The 21123-nt window shown below is 39.5% G+C and overlaps 1 protein-coding gene across 2 annotated transcripts in view; it reads right to left on the bottom strand.

Annotated features, from left to right (window-relative positions):
• Positions 1–652: 652 nt before the first annotated feature.
• KCNMB2 (potassium calcium-activated channel subfamily M regulatory beta subunit 2) overlaps positions 653–21123 on the bottom strand; it is a 283321-nt gene continuing 262850 nt past the window's right edge. For both annotated transcript variants that reach the window (XM_007518065.2, XM_060171989.1), the window contains exons 3-5: positions 11818–11988; positions 7281–7476; positions 653–2416 (exon numbers count right to left, since the gene is read on the bottom strand). In XM_007518065.2, the coding sequence (XP_007518127.1) occupies positions 2132–2416; positions 7281–7476; positions 11818–11988 (652 nt within the window). In that variant the 3' untranslated portion in view covers positions 653–2131. The remainder of the gene's footprint in view (positions 2417–7280; positions 7477–11817; positions 11989–21123) is intronic.

The following is a 21123-nucleotide window of genomic DNA, read 5'->3' as shown; positions in this document are numbered from 1 at the left end:
TACATAAGATGTGATAATAATAGTGCACATTCTAATAGGATTGTGATAAACAACTTATCAAGATTAATACAAGTAAAGCATTTAGAGCCAAATTATTAACCTCAGTTCTCTTCCTTCTAATAATGAACTTGTGATAGTAATTGTGATGATAATTTACTTGTGATAGGGGACAGTTGTTTTGTTAGGATTCAGGAAGGTACTAGTTGACTTCTTTTTACTGTCATTATTTTGAGATTTATACTTTTTAATCTGAAACATCAGGAGTTTAAATCACACATACAGAGATGGGCAACTCACCTAATCATTACACTTGAATATATTTCAACTTTAGGTCACTTGGAGGGAAACAGGAACATTAGAGAATATAATTTTTCAGCTCCATAGTCACAAAGATTTCTGTATTGTTTTCATAACTATGTTCTAAGGTAGAGTCTGGATAGAGCTTTCCATAATACTTTTCAAATATTCACAACACATATGCATATGTCTGGTTATAAGACAGGGTTTTTGTTCCCTATAATCTCTTTAAATACCATTAAAGGAGATGATTCATAGATTTTTAGTCTGCCATCGACTTGTTAGCTTAGAATGCTAGAGAAGTTTAAGCCTTGCTGATTTAATAGGTTAAAAAAAATTAATTACGCATTTGAAGTCCTGATTACACCCTTGGGGTTTATTTGTTTATGAAAAGTCAAACTATGAATTACAATATTGCAGAATACTTTCCACTTCATCAGATTAGTTTCACCAGTCATTCCACAGATATGATCTGTAAAATTTTGCAATAACTATAAAACTTTGATACTACATTACAAAAAAGGTACTCAAATCATGATGGGAGAGGTTGATGATTGTCTTCTCATTTTGATATTTATGCTAAATAAGAGATGGAATGTTTTCTGTTTAAAACCAGTCCCTCATCACCGCCCCCCCAACAAAATGAATGAATGGCAATGTGAGTAAAGTCTTCTTTAAATCTGTTATTCACTTCAAATATGTGGTAGGAAAAAAAGATCTAGTCTGTGTATAGAAAAAAAGATCTAGTCTGTGTATAAAATCTAGCAACAAAAAAGGGAATTGTAAATGGAAAAATAAAACACACAGAGGAGACAAATATACCTTTAAAATCCCTAAAGGGAACACTTATCAGACAGAGAGACTACACACACACACATAAATATAAATTCTCAAAGAGTAATAGTCCAACATATGAATTTGCCACAAGAGATTTACCAATTGAAATCAGTCCACCATTGTTGAACACTAAGTAGGATGTTAGTTTTTACCATCTAATATAGTTCAACAGAGTGTAATAAGGATTTTTCACAGAACTATCTTAGTAACAAACTTTCCTCGATGGTTATGGAACATCTATTTAACATTAATTGAATTAATTCACTGGAAGTTAAATTACTTGAACATGTTATTTCTTCACACAGTAGTAGGGTCTTAAATGGAAAAAGGGCTCTCTGTTCAACCATAGGAAGAGGTCACAGAATTGGTTAAGGAAAACAACATATTTCCTGGAAATCAGTTAAAAAATCTAAAAGTATGAGTAAAATATCATAAAGTACAAATGACTGTCTGGGCTTCCCCCTTTTTTACTGTGATGTGGTAGAATTACAAAGAAGATGTGTAGTATCCTTTGGTTAGGAGTTCTGGTCTCTCTGCTTTCTACAGGGCTCAGTATAGAGTAAGAAAAGAACAAAATATTTTTGGCTGCAGCTTTGGTAAACAATGAGTGGTGAAAAATATTGCAGAAATGTTTTCAAGAGATCTGACAACTGAGCACACAGACCCTACACACTGGCATTGTCTATACTCTTCCACAAAACTTGACAAATGAATAACTGAGTCTTATTTTGGCAGAACAAGAGAAGGAAGTGCTAGATCCAGCATGAAAACAGAACTATGAAAACAACCAACCAACACAAAACAATTATTTTTTTCTCCTGAACAACAAAGACATCATGTTTGCATATAGAACAGCTTTTATATTATTGCTCTACATATAAGAATATATTAAGGAACTCATAACAGACTGCACATTACAAACTTAAGGTTCTTTGGTGAAGAATGAAAGAAAACAGTATTTGAGCAGTAAAGAAAATGATTTCATCCGTGTTTGCTTTTATCTATTGATCCTTTGGATCCTCTCACAAAGCAGCGAGAGGTATTGTGTGAGTTTCACCATGGCAACAATAGCCACACCCCCAGCCATCATACATGTTGGCCAGAAGAGTGAATGGAACAGCACATTGGAACTGTAGAGTTTGGTTAGGATGACACTCTTCTGGTTTCCTTCCGGGTCAGAGTAGCAGGAGAAGTGTTGGTACTTCCTGAAGTTTTCCATGACAACGTTCACTAGAGACATGGACTCCTCAAAGTTTTTTCCACACTTAGGTATATAGGAGCACTGTGAAAAACGAGATGGATAAACTGTCATCAAAAGATACACCATGGGTCTGGTACTGGGGTGTGGGCGGGTGAGGGTATTGAGTCCAACTTAAGTATCAGTGAAATAACCCTCAGGGTTATTTATTCTTTTAATATTCAAACCAGTGTCTCTAGAAACCTTAGGAACTCATAAATTGAGTAAAATGTTTTAAGGTACCAAGATGTACCTTAATAGCTCAGCATATGTAACGAACATGGGTGTGCAGAGACCCTTTCAAATAGGTGTCTTGTTTTTTAGAAACAAAGCAAAGGATTCAGGCTAATACTCAGCATACTGTGTTCTATTGCACCAGATTTGGGGACTCAGAATGGGGAAGAGAAAAACACAAAGGGGAGGTTGGGGAGCTAAGTCTTTGTGGTGGAGCAGATTGGTGATTTGGTGGAGGGTAAGATGTACTGACACCTGTCTTGGGGCCGTGTGGAAATGCACCCTCGTGACAACGACAATCCTGAAAACCAATACTGACTCCATAAAATGATACTGAAACAAAAATATAAAGATTATGAATGTGGGTTAGCAAAATAGCTCCCTTGGATAGTGCACTGCTTTGCCATGCGTACAGCCCAGCGTCTAGTCTGCTCTCTCACTACACTGAAAACTTCAGTGATGTGCACTCTTTCACCCTCTCTGTTTCTCTGTCTTCTGTCTCTATCTAAAATATTAAAATTTATTATTGAAGGAAAAATAGGAAAAATGTGATTCAAATCAATTTTCTAGGAATTTTATAGGTTATTTCTTACTCTTTCCCCTCTAGTACTTCCTAGTATAAAAAGGAAATTATCATATATATATATATATATATATATATATATATATGGAGAAAGAGAGAGAGAGAGAAAGAGAGAGGGACCCTAGGTATGTATTTATGTATATATTAATTTAACAGATTTATTTGAATTAAATTGGTTTATGACAAAATTACTGCTAATGACTATAGAACTTGGGTGTAAATTACAAATCTATATCCTCTCTTTAGGACACTAGTATTTTCTCTTGAGCTATTATCACAACACACTTATTTTATCAAAAAGAAACACTTATTTACTGCTAGTTGGAATTTGTAAATTGTGACTGTAGACACTGCACCACATTTATAATATGACTGATACTATTAGGATTCTGCAGGGCACAACAGCTCACACAACTGTATGAACTGACACAGATGAAGCCGTTGGTGAAATATGAGATACAATGATGGGAACTTTGGGGTCAAATTCTGAAATTCCAAATCATTTCAGACCCACAGATTCCACAGGAAGAAATGTAAAAGGAATGGGATGATTTTGCTGAAAGAGTGTGTTTGGACTATTTGTCCCAATTAGCCTTATTAATGAGTAGCAGATGACTTGTTTACTGTGCTATTGTCAGAGATTATTTAGCTATAGGCAGTTGGATAGTTCTGTTTGTTCTAGTCATTTCTGGGGTTTCATTGATCTGGGTCAAGTTTTCCAGGTAGAAAGAAACAGAGAGAAGGAGTTGGATAGGGGGACAGGGAGGGAGAGGAGGTGGGGGAGGGATAGAGAGAGACCACAGAGGAGCTTTCCCCAGTGCGGTAGGGACCAGATTGGAACCTGGGTTGTGTGCATGGCAAAGCAAGCATTCTTCCAGGTGATCTATCTTGCTGGTTAGACAGCAGGATGACCCTTAGGTTAACTGAGAATGGATGAGCACACAGAATGCCAGGACTAGAAAATGTCCAGGGTTTGGCTTTCTAGATCAAAGGGGCTTAGGGAGTATGAGGATGCTTTAATTAATTAATTAATTAATATCTTCAAAGTTTCCCAGAATCATATCTTAAAATGTTAAAAAATGTATTTTGAAACAAAGCCTTAAAAAAAAGAAAATCCCTGATAAACCATTGTGGCTGAATTCAAGCTTAGCTGATTCAGATTACAAATGTATCATTCTTCTGCATATTTTGTCCAAGGTAGTTGATGGGAGCAGTTTCAGTAGCTAATAGTACTAAGTTATTGAAATGATCTCAATAAAAATGGCATGCCTTTATAAATGGAGCTGTGTTCTCTTCTTAGGCTCTTCTAAATCGATTTGCCTCAACAACTTTTTGTTGAAGAAACATTTGTCAGCCAAATGACAACAATTCTGTTACTAGGTAAGATTCCTGCAGATAGAAGGGGATATAAATGACTTTTGAGACCAGCAAGCCTGTAATATAGGAGGTGTTTCTTAAAAGGTGAAATTCATGGGGGTCTCGAATGTGTACATTTGGGCTAGTCAGCTGATGCCTGTTCTTTACATGTTTGAACATAGTAGGGCCTATGTAACTCAGTAAAGTGCTTTTTTTTTTTTATATAACATTGGGGAAGGAATAATGCATTCACAGGACTGTTCAATGTTGGTTGGTCTCTGTTTCCCTGGAAATTTGAGTGTTTTGTAGGCATTTTTTATTACAGGTCAAATCTGATGTAAAAATATGACTTATGGGAAGATGCTGAAAACAGTTTGACAAAGACACACATATCAGGAGCTAAGCTGTAAATATTTGCAGATAAAGTTAGGACTGGTATTGCTTGTGGCTACCCCAAATGAAAGGAAATCAAAGTGGGTATTCTGAAATGACAGTCTCTGAAATATTCCTTATGTTGAATCATCAGATATTTGCAAAAATTTTTTTAAAGCTATTATAACTAAACTGTTAGGTGGATGTTCTTATTTTACACCAATATATCACAAACAAATTCTATGTTCTAGACTGAACTTGTATTATTTTTTTTTTGCCTCCAGGGTTATTGCTGGGGTTCGGTGACTGCACCATGAATCCATTGCTCCTAGAAGCCATTTTTTTCCCTTTTGTTGCCCTTGTTGTTTACTGGTGTTGTTGTTACTATTATTGTTATCATTGTTGTTGGATAGGACAGAGAGAAATTGAGAGGGGAGGAGAAGACAGAGAGGGGGAAAGAAAGATAAACACCTGCAGGCCTGTGAAGCGACTCCCCTGAAGGTGGGGAGGAGGGGGCTCGAGCTGGTCGTTGTGCTCTGTGCCAGGTGTGCTGAACCCTCTGCGTTACCGCCCAGCCCCCAAATATGCATTATTTTCCCCAATATATGTAATCTATATCATTGAAGTGCTGATAATGGTAATGAAAGCAAAATGTTTACAAAAGTGATCAGGTAGGGCAGTGGGGTAGCACACTGGGTTAAGCACACATAGTGCAAAGTGCAAGGACTGGCACAAGGACCCCGGTTCTAGCTCCCCACCTCCCCACCAGCAGGGGAGGGGGGTCGCTTCGCAAATGGTGAAGCAGGTCTGCAGGTGTCTATCTTTCTCTCCCCCTCTGTCTTCCCCTCCTCTCAATTTTTCTCTGTCATATCCAACAAGAACAACAATGGAAAAAAAAAGATGGCCACCAGGAGCAGTGGATTCATAGTGCAGGCACAGAGCCCCAGTAATAACCTTGGAGGCAAAAAAAAAAAAAAAAGTGACCAGGTTTCTGGAGGTTGAATCCTGGTACTAAGGGTTCATTGTCCAATAGGAGAGAGGCCTCAGGCTAGAGTACTCTGGCCATCTAATTTGCTATTGTAAATCCATAAATCCAAACTCTAATTATTTTGTCTTAAAATTGGTAATAGCCAGGTGTTTCTCCTGAGACTATTGGGTATCCTAGATCTTTTAAAATGCAAATTTTAGGTACAACTTTAATATGAGTTGAGTGCCCACTCTGTGGATTTAAATGTATTATTGAGGGAACATTGAGCCTCTGCATATGAAGAGAGACACACAGGCATACCCACTGAGATCATATATTAAAGTGTCTTAAAAAAAATAGAGTTGGAGAGGGAGAGAATAGTACCAAAGCTTCTTTTAATGTGAAGGAAGCTGGGTTTGGACCTGGGCTGTGCACATGACAACCCATGAGAGAGCTATTTTGACAGACCAAGCTGAAGTGTTCTTGTGTACCAAGCTCTGCTCAGCAACTACCAACTCTATTCTAGTTCTCACAGAGACAGTGACAAGATTGCAATCATTTTAAAGAAATATTAAATTACATCTCTAAGACCACTCCACTAGGTATCATTGATTGCCTGTAGAAAAGCAAAATAGTTTTTTAAACTTTGTGTTAATTAATTAATTATTATTATTTTAAAAATGTTTATTTACCAAAGCTCTGCCCAGCTCTGCTTTACAATGGTACTGGAGATTGTATCTTGGACCTCAGTGCTTCAGGCATGAAAGTCTTTTTGCATAAACACTACGCTATCTCGCCAGCCCAAGCAAAGCAGTTTTACCCCATGATTCTTGGTTATGTTTTACGACACACTGTATATTGGCTTGAAAGATTCAGTTCACATGTGTATCAGTAAGGGCATGACTCTATCCTTCTAGATGGAGTGAAAGGCTAAAACGCATGACCACAGAATAGGGGCGTAGCCTACAGCATTCATAGAAGCAAATGTTTCCTAACCAAGAGTCAATAGTGAGTCAGTCCTGTGGGTGGATAAAGTAGAGTCTGCTTCTTTTTTAAAAATATTTATTTATTTTGGGTAGAGGCAGAGAGAAGTTGAGGGGGGAGAGGGATGTAGAGAGGGAGAGAGATAAAGAGACACCTGCAGTATTGTTTCATTGCTCATGTAGCTTCCCTCCCTCCTCTGCCTGTGGGGACTGGGGGCTTGAACCGGGTTCTTGCTCATGGTAACATGTGTGTTCAGTCTGGTGTGCCACCACCTGACCCCACAGGGTCTGCTTCTGAGCAGCCCTTTTCCTTTGAAAGGCTGCTGGCACAGGGGGACTTGAGAGAGGCAGTAGCTGACTGTGGGAACTCTAGTGGGGGGACCGGGAGTTTCTGTGCATGGGCAGAGCTCCTACCTTCTGATTGAGTTTCATTGTCTCTTCTGTGTGGTAGAGGAGGAACTTTTCACCAGAGGAGGTCAGGTTGACATAGACCTGGAGGCAGGGGTACTGAGAGAGTTTCCAGCAGTCCGGCCCGCAGCTGAAGGAGCAGTTAAACGTTTCTGTGATGGACACATTCAGCAAGGTGCACTGAGATTCCTCTGTCCACACACTACAGAGAAAGAACAGTCAACAAAGGTTGAATGCTGGCACTCAGACACCAGAATGGACTATCTGTTAGCATTCTACCCAGAAGAGTGCTTTAAAAAAAAAAACCTGTGATATAATCTATTTGTTAGTTTATGTCTTTGAAAAGGGAAGCTTTAAGCGAAGTACAATATAAAGACACAGTTTGCCTGGCAGCTAAGAATGTTTTTAAACAACACCCACTGGATATAGTGTAATATTCCATAGTGTTTTGCCATGTTTGGGCTGACAAAATAGCTCACTTGGAAAGGGCACTCGCTGCTTTGCCTTGTAAGTGACCCAGGTTTGAACCCAAATCCCAATACACTGAAGAAAGTTTCAATGCTGCATTCTCTTTCACTCTCCTCCCCTCCTCTCTCTATCTAATTAATTAATTAATTAAAAAATAAAATGAACAATATATATATTCTCCAATGCTTTACTCGATATTTCTTTCTTTGCCAAAGTCACTGATGAGTGGAGAGCATTTTTTGGTATGTCACAGCCTACATTCAACTCACCTGCATTTTTTTTTTATTAAGACAGAGACAGAAATGGGAGAAAGGAAGAGAGAGAGAGAGAGGGAGAGAGAGAAAGAGAGAGAAAGAGAGAGGAAGAGAAGAAGGAATCAGAACACAGAAGCATGCTTCAGTGCAGTGGGGTTTGAGCTAGAACCTGAATCATGCACATGGCAAAGCAAGCACACTATCCAAGTGAGCTATTTTGCCAGCACTCACCCTGTATTTCTATGCTATCAGCAGCTTCCTGCCATGACCACTGCTCCCCTATCCAGTGTTTTCCCAGTTTGTAGGCAGGGAAAGTGTAAGGGAGAAGGGGTTAAACACCCACCTGACAGATGGAAAGGGAGTGATAATTTTCTCTAAGGCCATTCTTCTAAGAGGGAACAAAGAGGTAACTTCATTCTATCTCGGTGCAGGGGCAGTTCCTTGTTGAATCTCTTTTACCTTATTGGTATTTCACTTACACTATTTTCTTTTGTCTTCCCTGCAACTCTATAAGCTGAGTATTCATTCATTTTAAACATGAATGAAGTGAGAGTCTGAGAAATCAAGTCATAACTAAGGACACATGGATCGTAAATGATCACATCCCCACCTGTGTTTCTTGAAGACCCAGGCTGAGTCCACCTGTGCATTTTCAGAGCACCATGTACACACCTGAAATCTAAGCTCAGTGCAACACAGTGTCACTGCAAGAAAACAATCTCAAGGGGGCGCTGTTAAATAGTTTTGAAAGCCAAGGTCATGGCATGGTTCCTCTTTGAGTCTGAATTTGCTTTTCATGCCAAGGCATGAAAGTACTTGAAGTACACAGAGAGTAGGCAGTGGCATAATTAAATCAAGAAAGTCCACAGTGATATATATTTATCCCCACCAGTGTTATCACTGGGGCTTGGTGTCTACACAATTCTACTGTCCCCAGTAGCCATTGCTTTCTCTCTCTCCCTCCCTCTCTCTCTCTTTTAGTCTTTTTTAATAGACAGTGAGAGAGAGAGAGAGAATGAGAGAACAGAGAGAAACGTACCTGTAGCATGGGTCACCTACTTGTGAAGTTCCCCCCCCTTCAGGTAGGGTTGGGGGCTTGAACCCAGGTCCTCATGCTTGACAATATGTTATCTCTGTGGTGAGTTCCCACCCAGCCCCAAATATTCCCACATGATAATTTTATTTATTCTTGACTTGGACACCCATGGAACAATAACTCCATACTTTTAGGCACACAAGAATTTGAACCTAGTAGTTGAAATCAGAGACATCAGACTTGTTAGATTCAAAGCCTAGATCGCTCTCTCTTTTTTATCAAAACCTAGATCTCTTATTGTTGAGCCCTGTGATCTAGGATAAGTCATATAATACCTCTGAGGTAAAGAAGGTAACTTTTTTTTTTTTTAATTTACCGGAGTTATTGCTGTGACTAGGAATCCATTGCTCCCTGTGTATTTTTTTCTTCTCCTTTTTTATATTTTTTAACCTTTCTATTTTTACCAAGACTTTCCCCATTCATAGGCCAGAACATTGCCAGAACAGAGAGAAATTGAAAAAGGAGGGGAGATGGAGCGGGTGGAAGGGTAAGATAGACACCTGTAGACCTGTTTCACCACTTGTGAAGCTTCCCCCTACACGTGGGGAGCGGGGACTCAAACCCGGGTCCTTGGGCATGGTGATATGTGAGCTTAACTGGATGTGCCACTGCCTAGCCCCCAGTACTGGTAACTTTTGTAAATATGCTTTGGGAAGACTGAATGTGACCAGCCAGAGTTCTTTTTGACAGGACCTAATGAAAGTACAACCTCAAAAAGCAAAGAAAGAATGTTCTTTTATGCAAATGCTCTTCTGTGCTGATTAATGCCCTGAGATCTCTTGGAAACACACACACACACACACACACACACACTCAGGAAACAGTAATTGAAAAAATGTAGACCGGGCTTGAGCCGGATGCCAGTAGTGACTAACTGTCCTACTAGAATCCAGGCTTAGGTGAGGCTCATAGGTTATGTAAAATAAGTGAATAAATAAATAAATAACAATGATTTTTATGACCCAGGGTAACGTGTGATTAGGAAGCAAAACACCAGCAACCAATGCTTTGCTTCTGAGTATAAGCTTATTTCCATTGTGATCAGAAGAAAACAGTCTGGCTCCTTTGCAGATTAATCCCCTTTCCTTTTTTCAGTACATGAGTTGACACCCTTTTTCATGGTCAATTTAATTCTGATCCCCTTGGGTGTGGCAAGTTGTATCTTTTTCTGGGGTAAAGATGGTCTATTTTGCTTGTACCAGGAGCAAAAAAGTCTTTGGTGGTTCTAAACAGATGTCAGGATCTGAAATGGGTTTTGGGGTCACTGCATACTTGGACATCAGCACTTTCATTGACAAGGAGCAGCTGAAGGCTACAGAGAAACTGAGCAGAGCAGCTACAAGTGGGGAAGATGATGCCTTAATTTTAGCAAATTACACTATTTCAGCAAGCACTTGCCTCTGAAATGAAAGTATTAATTTAGGTGGAGCAATGAATGTCATAAGCTGATTTGATTCTCTTTTGGATCGAAACCTCAACCATTCATGTGAAAGGGCTTTGTAACTGATCTGAACTAACTTTCCCTGTTCATAGTGGCAATTTTGGACTCTTCTATGTTCTGAGTGTCCAGAACATAGAATGGGTAACAGTGAGGGCTCGAGATGCTATGGGGACCTACCCTATGTCTTACTCTGGTGAGGACACACTTGGTATCTCTGTTTTTAACCCTGTCTGCTTACCCACTGCTCAACGTCAGGCAGATATCAAAGTGGAAATGGCTCAAAATCTGTTATTTCCTAATATGTTGAGTTAAAGCTGTGTTTCTCAGACTTGAGAGCAATGTTTTTTGGTTTTTTTTTTAAACCTACTTAGGAACCACTGACTTCTGGGCTGACGGAGAAGTGGGTAGGATGGCAAGGGAATGAGAGTGGAGAGTGGACAAAGAGGTATGAGAGGCATGAACAGGGAGTCTGGATTCAGTGGGAGATGCATTTAAATCTTAGAGTTGCCATCTGTTAGAGATGCCTGACCTTCTCTATCTTGAGCTTAAATCTATTTTGAGCTTCAGTGTGACCAATTCTATAAGGAATATATTCACACTTAAGTTGAGATAAGTGAGAGCTGAAAGGGTAATGTATAGAAAGTCCCTGGTACAGACTGGCAGCTTAGATTTAGGGGCTTTTGAATTTTATTTATTATTTTCTACTTTACCAGAATATGGTTCAGCTCTGGCTTATGGTGATGTAGAGGACCTGGGACTTTGGAACCTCATATATGAAAGTCTCTTAGTATTACCATTATGTTCTCTCCCCTACCATTAGTTGTCCTTCTCTTTTCTTTTCTTTTCTTTTCTTTTCTTTTCTTTTCTTTTCTTTTCTTTCCTGTGGTAGCTGGAATGAACCAGCAGTCTCCCACATGTATAATGCTGTTGATTGACTTCCCAGATATGATTATTTTTGTTTTCTATCCTTAGAGAGAGAGAGATGCACCAAAGCACTGCTCCACCATCCATAGAGTTTTTCCTTGGTGCTGTCCAAGGTCCTTCCACATGGTGCCAAGGATCAACCCATGGCCTCATGCATGATGACTCATGAGCTATCTTCTGGACTATACAGAGGATTTCATACCTTTATTATTAGGCAAGATGATTGAAAAATATTATGTGTCAAGCACAACTCAAAGTTACTAGGAGGTAAGATAAAGAAGACCCCAGGGTTGATAAGTTATGAGACAGGAGGAAGAAATAGGAGTTAAAATGGCAGCATGCAGCCATTCAGTGCATTACCTTTGCATGTAGGAGCGCAGGAGTGTGATTCCCAGCAGGAAGTACATCATGATGGAGCACACCATCATAGCCAGGCCCAGGAGGATGGCACGGTCCTCTCCAGCTTTCAGTGCTGTGACAGTTTTCCTTTTGTCCAGGAGGTCATGGTCCCTGATTTTTTGGTAAATATTTCTGAGGTTGAAAATAATATAGTCTTACATGAAGTTCACAATTAACCAGCATGCCCCCAGAAAGTGGATCTATTTCTGCCCAGGCCTTGGTAAGGCAGAGAGGACTAGAGAAGTCTTCCAAACCTGCCTGCCTGAGAGCAAATGGGTTTCTGCATTTGACCATATCCTACACATATACACATACATGCACATGTACACACACACACACACACACACACACGTGTGTGTGTGTGTCAAATGCCCCCATCTTCACTTGGTCCCCAATATAAATATTTCCTCCTCTCTAAATTTAAAAGAAAGAAAACAATCCACTCAGTCCTTAAAATAATGCTTTGGGTTTATTGCTCTTTCTATTTACCTTCCCCCCCCCCAAATGATCATAATTTATAATCTGTGCCTCTGAGAAATCGATAGAGCATAAACTCAAATAAATGGCAACAGAAATCAACAGTATACCAACTTAATATCTACTTCTCATTAGTAACAGACTGGAATTAATTCAGTAACATCTTTCTCAAGGTTAAAACTTCTTTAGGCTCTGTTTGTTTAAAATTTATAAGCAATGTGGTCTCTTTTTTTAATTTTCCTTGAATGAGTGTAGAAAAATGCCAATCAAATCAAGATCAGACTTCATCATCTTAGATAGTTTTATTAGCATTTTTTGTTCTTTCTTTTAGAACATCAGCATAAGGCAAGAAAAAGCATCATGTGATAGGAGTAAAACTGTCTCCTGAATCCCTGCTACCCAGATGTATGGTCGATGCCAGACCCTGAACTCTCTTAATTTCTAGTTTCCTATAGAATATAAATTATATTTAACTGTGCTTGAGTAAGTGAAATGAAATATGTAAATTATTCTGGAGAATGACTAACATGAGGTAAGCATTCAACAGATGTTCCTATTGAATACTGCAGTAGGCAGTTATAATTCCATGACATGAAAATCAGAATATCTCCAAATTGCTGTATTTTCCAAAGAGTTTCTAAAGGTTAGAATGTCAGAGAAATGAATAGTATATGAAGCCAGAGAATGGAAGACTGGATTGGAAGCCAGATGTGGAGGGGCAAACATTAAAGACATGAGGCATCAGGAGAGTATTGGAAACTCAGAGACCTGTGGGGAGAAAAGGGATGCTGGGTAGGGGGTTGTTTTGTAATATGGAAAATTTAGAAATGTTATGCATGTACAAACTATTGTATTTACTGTTGAATGTAAAACATTAATTCCCCAATAAAGAAATTAAAAAAAAAAAGGGATGCTGGGGAATTCTAGGAAGTCAGACAGCCAAGCACAATTTATATTTGTTTGTTTCTATTTCCAGAAGGGAGTTTTGGATTAGGGGTGTGTGTGATTCTGGGAGTTTCTGACCACTTAGGACTTCCTAACCCCACTTCCTGATATTTGTTGTTAGAAATTCTATTGATTTTACCTACACCTCCATGTTTACAGAAGTCTGCCTGAGTGTTATCAGATACATTCCTTTGTCTGAAAATAACACAAGGTCTGCCCAGTAAGAAAGGCTTCCGGTACTCCTTTGTCACAACTCCCACCAGTTTTCTAATCCTATTCCCAACTCTGACACCATCTTCCCAGACAATATCTTTAGCCCACCTGCATGTTAGCTGTCTGACTCAGGCAAAACTGGTAAAGTCATGGGCCCCATTGGATTATACCTACAATAGACTGCTTAGCTTTTTCCAAAATGGAGACCCCAAATCTCATCTGCTATATTCTTACCTTTAGGTTCATGATTATTAAACAATTTGTTCTGCTTTATATCTTAATGTTTTTTCAGCCATGATGTTGCAGATGCTGCCACGGCGCCAACCTGACTTCCCTGGTCAGACGACCTCACCAATGTATCCTGGAACCCCACCTCCCCAGAGCCCTGCCCCGCTAGGGAGAGATAAAAACAGGCTGGGAGTATGGATCTACCTGCCAACAACCATGCAATTATAGAAGCCAGACCTTTCACCTTCTATACCACCTAATGATCCTAGGTCCATGCTCCAAGAGGGATAAAGAATAGGAAAGCTTCCAATGGAGGGGTAGGGATATGGAACTCTGGTGGTGGGAATTGTGTGGAATTGTATTCCTCTTATCCTTCGGGGTATTGTTGATCATTATTAAATCAATAAAAAAATAAAAAAGAATTAACTATCAAATTTGGATGTAGTGTGGAATGATATATTGTAATCTTACAATCTTGTAACAAACTATTAATAACAAATAAAAATATTTTTAAAAAGATTTAGCTATTATCTCATAGATCTAGAGATTATGAAAAATGCATTTAGTTAGGTTCTCTACCTGCATGTTAGCCATATAGCAGATGGTTACGGGGAGATAGCATAATGATTATGCAAATGACTTGCATGCCTCTGAAATAGCAGCATCAGGCCCCCTTACCTCCGTAAGACAGAACTATGCATTGCTCTGATTAAATAAAAGTAAATAAAATACTGGTCCAGGCAGTGGTGTGCCTGGTTAAGCTCACATGTTACCATGTACAAGAACCTGGGTTCAAGCCCCTGATTCCCACCTGCTGGGGGAAAACTTCATGAGTGGTCAAGTAGTGCTGTAGTTGTCTTTTTGTCTTCCTGTCTATCTCCCCCTTCCCTCTTGATTTCTCTTTGTCTCTATCCAATAAAAAAAAAAAAAAATGAAATATTTCTTTAAAAGACAAGGAAGTAAGGCTTCTTCTTAGCTATGATTCTCCTACTTTCATGCACTTACATCTTGAGGAAAGAGTAAGAATTGCATAAATGACCTCCTTTATTGCCACCAATGTTATTGCTGGGGCTTGGTGCGTATACAATGAGTCCATCATTACCAGTGATGTTTCTGATAGAGACAGAAATACAGAGCGAGGGTAGAGAGAGGGAAAGAGAATGAGAGATAACTGCAGTACTGCTTCACCACTCCTGAAGCTTTTCCCCTGCAGGTGGGGACTGGGGCTTGAACTAACACCATGGGTTTTTTTTTTTTTCTATTGTTCATCTTTTGTTTGTCCTCCCCCATTGTTTTAGTCTATGGCTAATACATAGGTAGAGAACTTTAGTCAGATGCCAGGATCCTGAGATCTGACATTTTTCAGGATTGAGAGGAAATAACTTCAGTCACCACATAGTTGATCTGAAGAGATCTGGAGGAACACACCCAGATATCCTGAGATGGGAGAGTGTCAGGTGTGCAACTCTGATCAGAACTCCCTCAAAGTATTTGTTGGTAAAATTATGCATCACATCAAAAGGAACTAGGAAGATCAATGATGTTTTTATGTAAACATATGTACAACCCCAAAACCCTTCAGAGAAGGCACCAAATATCAGAGTTACAGATAAATGCATATTTGCATTAACTCTAGGTCTCCTGGCTGTTAACTTTTAACACTCTCCATACCTTTGCCTTAAGGCAGGAGGGAGTTGTGTTAAAGGAATGCCTGAAGTCTGAAGGACAGGCTTTGTGGTATTTTCAGACAAAGGAATGCACCTGATAACAATTAAGCAGATTTTTTTCTTTTTGTAAACACAGAGATGTAGGTGAAATCAATAGAATTTCTAACAACAAATATCAGGAAATTTGGAATCAAGAGATTTCTTCAACAATGCTGTCTTCCTTGTCTTTTCATGGTCTTGTTCTTCTTGGAGTACTCCCACTCTCATTCACTGTTGACCACTCATTATTCTCACTGCCAGAAGCCCAGACATCCCAAATCTTTCTTTCTTCCTGGGTTTCCAAACTTGTGCCCAGGACTACCTGGTCTGTCCTGCTTTTGATTCCTTTGCCTACACACCACCTCCCCTCTATGTCTTCCCATTCTTTTCTGAGATTTTCTTGGGAAAATATTGAGTCCTATGGAAGTTCTTTCAACTTGACCCCTTATGAAAACAAAACAAAACAAAGAAGAAGCCAGTGCCCATTAGCACAAGCCAGTGGGCAGGAAGCCTTCTGAAGTGATAAACAACAGGCTGAGCCTGAGCAGCTTCAAAGACCTGCTAGAAAATAATGAGGGATGCTACTTAGCTATTAGGATTTACGGAAATGTGTTTAATTCTGAAGGCTGCCACTGATATTTGCATTGCCTGCAGATGGAAACCAGCAAGGAGCATGAAGTAGTTTCACAGTTCCAGAATATCAGACTGTCATACCATAATTGCTTATGTCAGTCAAGAGCCAGAAATGAAATGTGTTATAATCAGTTAGTTAATATCAACAGAACAAAAACCATATAAAACTGATTCAAACTGGTAAATTTAAAACAAATATCTTTGTGTGGCATGGTTAAGAAATGTTCTTCATATGCCCTGGAATATATAGAGAAGGGTGGAGGTAATTAGTTTCTGCACCAGCCAAAGATGTCTGGGAAAACAGGACATTGTTTAGTAAATGAAAATTGCTGAGTGGGACTCACTCATGAACTTTACCAATAAGTGGTTATAGAATTAATGAACATGTTAAAGAAGGAATGAATGATTTGAAAGAACAAAGTTTTGTATTTATTTATTATCTTTATTTACTTATTGGATAGAAACAGCCAGAAATCTAGAGGGAAGGGGGAGATAGAGAGGGAGAGAAAAAGAGAGACACATGCAGCACTGCTTCACCACTTGTAAAGCTTTTCCTTTCCCCCCTGTAGGTGGGGACTGGGGAGGCTCAACCCAGGCCCTTGTACATTGTAACATATGTGTTCAAACAGGTCCACCACCACCCAGCCCCACAAAATTCAGTTTGAGTTCACAACTTGTTTGAATTCTGTTTGTTTTAATTACTGAGGATATGATCACTTGTCCAGTGGGGGAAAAGTCAACACAGGAGAATAAATTTAATGCTGGGACTTTCCACAGAGTATAGAAAAATGCTAATTTCTCTAGCCTTGGAGAGCAAGACCAAGAGGAAGCTTGAGGTTAGCGAAGCCTTTCTGGAGGAGAAATGCCTTAAACAGAATATTCGCAGCTGACTTTGAATTAACCAGTTCCAACAAGGAACTGGAGATTTTTTTTTTTTTTTTGCCTCCAGGGTTATCATTGGAGCTCGGTACTGGCACTATAAATCCACTGCTCCTGGCAACCTTTCTTTATTATTTTTTTCATTTTATTGGATATGATAGAAATTGTGAGGGGAGGGAGAGGTAGATAGAGAGGGAGAGATACAAAAAGACAACTGCAGATCTGCTCCACTTGCTTGTGAAATGACCTCCTGCCTGTGGGGAGCTAGGGCTCAAACTGGGATCTTTGTTTGGGTCCTTGTGCTTTGTACTATGTGTGCTTAACCTGGTGTGCCACAGCCCAGCTCCCTTCTGAAAGTATTTCTGACAGAAGAAATCACACAAAAGGTTAGAAATTCACAATTGCATGTTGGTTATCAGAAACGTTGAGCATATATATTGTTAAATAATCAAGATGAGAACTGGACAGGAAAAATAGAGCAGGTGAGTTTGGAAAGATAACAAGTCATGGAGAGTTTGGTAAATCGCTCTAGTCTTTAACCTGTACTTAAAAAAAAAAACTGTCAGAGTCACATGATCAGAATTGAGTTTCAGAATGATCTCTCTGGCTACAATGTGGAAATAATACTAGAAAGAGAAAAAGATTTAAATCAGACAAAAAAGGATATTGTTATTACAGCAGTGGAAAAGGGTGAGGACTGTAACCAGGTTGGAAGTAGGGGAGGTTGACAGAAAAGAATGTGTGAGAAAAAGTGGGATGGTTCAGGCGAAGTTGTGCAGAAAGCTTCCTGCTAATGCCAGTGAGCACAGAAGCCGTGTGGTGCTGTACCCATCAAGGATTTAGATCCACTGAAAAATAAAATAATAGATTTGTAAAAACAAACAAACAAACAAAAACCAGACGAGGCCTGTTACAGCCTGCAAAATCAATTGGTTTGGTCTTGGTAAAGCAACCAGAACATAGTAACATTATGTGGCAACTATTTTTTATATTTTTAGATACTAATAGGGAGGCTGAGAGAGACAAACAGAACGCAATATTTATGCTTTCATCAAAGCTGTGTGTGTGTGTGGGGGGGGGATGGGCTAGAGCCTGGTTTGCATACCTGGTAAATTAGCATACTAGCTAAGAAATGAGAATATTATGGGATTTATTTATTTATTTATTTTTCACCAGGATTATAGCTGGGGTTTGGTGGAGGCATGATAACTCCATGGCTGAATCTCCCTCACCCCCACCCTGCCATGCAGTTGGGGACTGGGGTCTTGAATCTGGGTCCTTGTACATGGTAGTATTTATGTTTTACCAGATGCACCACCTTCGTGCCAATTTTTAAGTTGATACATTTATATGGCCTAGGAATTATGTTAAAAAATAACCAAATAGCCCTTGGCTGAACAAAGGTTCTGCACCCCTGACAGAAAGAATAAAATGTGCCGGAAAGATTTTTCTCTTTGATCTTCATTCATTTAAATTCAGGCTCCCTAAGTACTTAACCTCTAGGGGAAAGGAGTATTCCAGTTAAGCCAGTTAAGACAAGCTAAATGTCACTTATCAATTTGTTTATTCGTCTGTGAGCATTTTAAAGTTTTTAGAATATGAAATATGCTACAGTAAGTGCTGAATATACAAAGTGAAAAAGATGAGTTATCCTGAGGGAATAGAGTGAGATAGGAATCATCACAATGCCTTGAAAGTGATTAGAGAGATGAGAGAGAACAAAAGAAGCTCTGTTGGGAGCCAGTTTGCTAAAGGTTCAGTTCCTGGATGGCTAATGCACCTGGAGAATCACTTTGCCACATGAATAATTTGTCTGCTTTATCACATTTACTAGTTTAACAAAGCCTTATTTTAAAGAGCATTATTTGAAGTATAGTAAATGATTGTGAACATATCTTTCTCTTAAGACTATTTTAAAAATACATGTTTCTTTTAAATATATTCATTTTTAGCAGTATTTTAAGATGTGTGGTTTTTCAAAAGCTAAGTATTCTAGAGAGGCTTAGTCCCTTTATAAATATATTTTTAGTTAACATGACTGTATCAGGCTCAGGCAAAAAAAACTTAATTTTTATTTATAAAAAGGAAACACTGACAAAAAACATAGGATGAGAGGGAATAATTCCACATAATTCCCACCACCAGAACTCCATATCCCATCCCCTCCCCTTATAGCTTTCCTATTCTTTATCCCTCTGGGAGTATGGACCCAGGGTCATTGTGGGATGCAGAAGGTGGAAGGTCTGGCTTCTGTAATTGCTTCCCCGCTGAACATGGGCGTTGACAGGTTGATCCATACTCCCAGCCTGTCTCTCTCTTTCCCTAGTGGGGTGGGGTTCTGGAGAAGCGGGGCTCCAGGACACATTGGTGGGGTTGTCTGCCTAGGGAAGTCCAGTTGGCATCATGGTAGCATCTGGAACCTGCTGGCTGAAAAAAGAGTTAATATATAGAGCCAAACAAATTGTTAACTAATCGTGAACCTAAAAGCTGGAATAGTTCAAGAGTTGGGGGGGGGGGATTTCCTCCATTTTGTAGTCCTATTTTAGTTATATTCCAAAAAGCCCACGACTAGTTTTTTTTTTTCTTCTTCTTCTTCTTTTTCTCCTTCTCCCTCTCCCTCTTCTCTCTTCTCTCTTCTTCCTCTTCCTCTTTTTCTTCCTTCTTCTTCTTTTTCTCTTCTTCTTCCTCCTCTCCTCCTCCTCCTCCTCCTTCTTCTTCTTCTTCTTCTTCTTTTTCCAGAGCCTGACATCTGATATGCAGGTGGATCCAAGTTATTGTCTGAGGAGATGATGTCATGGCTGGAAAAAGGACCAGAAAGCTGGATCCGGGAAGAGAGTAGCTCCCAAATATGGGAAAGGTGTATAAATATTACTAAAGTCATGGGCTCCTTGGAACATACCTAAAGGAGACTTCCTAGCTTCTTTCCACATGAAGACCCCTAATTTCATCTGCTCTATTCTTACCTTTGGGTTCCTGTTTATTAAACAATCTGTCCTGCTTTATATCTTAGCACCTTTCAGTCATCAAGTTGCAGATGCTACTGTTGGGATAATGTTTAGATGTCATTGAGTTAGGCAGGACCCACAAACCACCATATTTCCATGTGAGTATTATTATTTACATATCAGTCTTCTGCCTTGTTTTAAAGTGACTCCTCTGCCACCATATTACTCCCTCAGGGTATCGCCTATTCCCTCACAAGCTAAAATCCTAGCAACCATGCTACAGAAGCGTTCTACCTTCCCAGAGTGCCTTGTTTTCTCCACCCCCTTTTCTAGCCAATCCCTTCCCTACTTGCCACTTCCGGAATCCTTCCATAAAAGCCGCTTGTATTTCCACTTTGACTCTCTTTGCTCTTCTCTCTTCTGCAACCAGACCTGGAGAGGGGCTGTTGGGCATAGAGGGAGGCAGCCAGTTTGCTAGTTCCATGTGGCGTAAACCACTGTGCCCACTCTCACCCAACTCTGGGGCGTCCGCATGAGTAAAGATTTGCATTCCCGAACCGCCACAAATTCCTGATCTCTTCTCTCTCCCCCACAATGCAACCCGAAATGCTACCATGATGCCATCCTGACTTCCCTGGGCAGGCAGCCTTACCAATGTGTCCTGAAGTCTTTCCTCTCCAGAGCTCCACCTTACTAGGGAAAGACAGAAACAGGCTTGGGGTATGGATTGACCTGCCAATGTCTATGTCCAGCAGAGAAGCAATGAAGAAGCCAGACCTTCCACCTTCTGCACCCCAAAAAGAATTTTGGTTCATACTCCCAGTGATAAAGAAGAGAAAAGCTTCCAATGGAGAAGGGATGGACATGGAACTTTGGTGGTGGGAACTAAGGAATTATACCCCTGTTATCTTATAATCTTGTAAATCACTGTTAGATCATTAATAAAATAGTTAAAAAATAAAAATAAAAAGACTATGACCTCAAGGAAAGGTCCTTTTTACTTGCCTGTATTCATTCACTTGGTGGTGCAGGTCAGGGAAGGTCACCAGCAGGCTCTCAGAAAAGTGTGTGGGGGGTGAATACTCTTATGAATATATTAATATCTTTCTTGACAATATGTGGATATATATTTTTAATAGGTATGACAAAACTGTGACATTCTTTTAATTTATTTTCTTCACATACTTTAAAAAGTCATTTGCTGTTTTGCTAACATTTTAAAATCAATAACAATCTTATAG

This window comes from Erinaceus europaeus, chromosome 14, assembly GCF_950295315.1.
Source record: "Erinaceus europaeus chromosome 14, mEriEur2.1, whole genome shotgun sequence".
Lineage (NCBI taxonomy): Eukaryota > Metazoa > Chordata > Mammalia > Eulipotyphla > Erinaceidae > Erinaceus > Erinaceus europaeus.
Note: the sequence above shows the minus strand (reverse complement) of the source record. Positions and strands in the feature narration are given on the sequence as shown.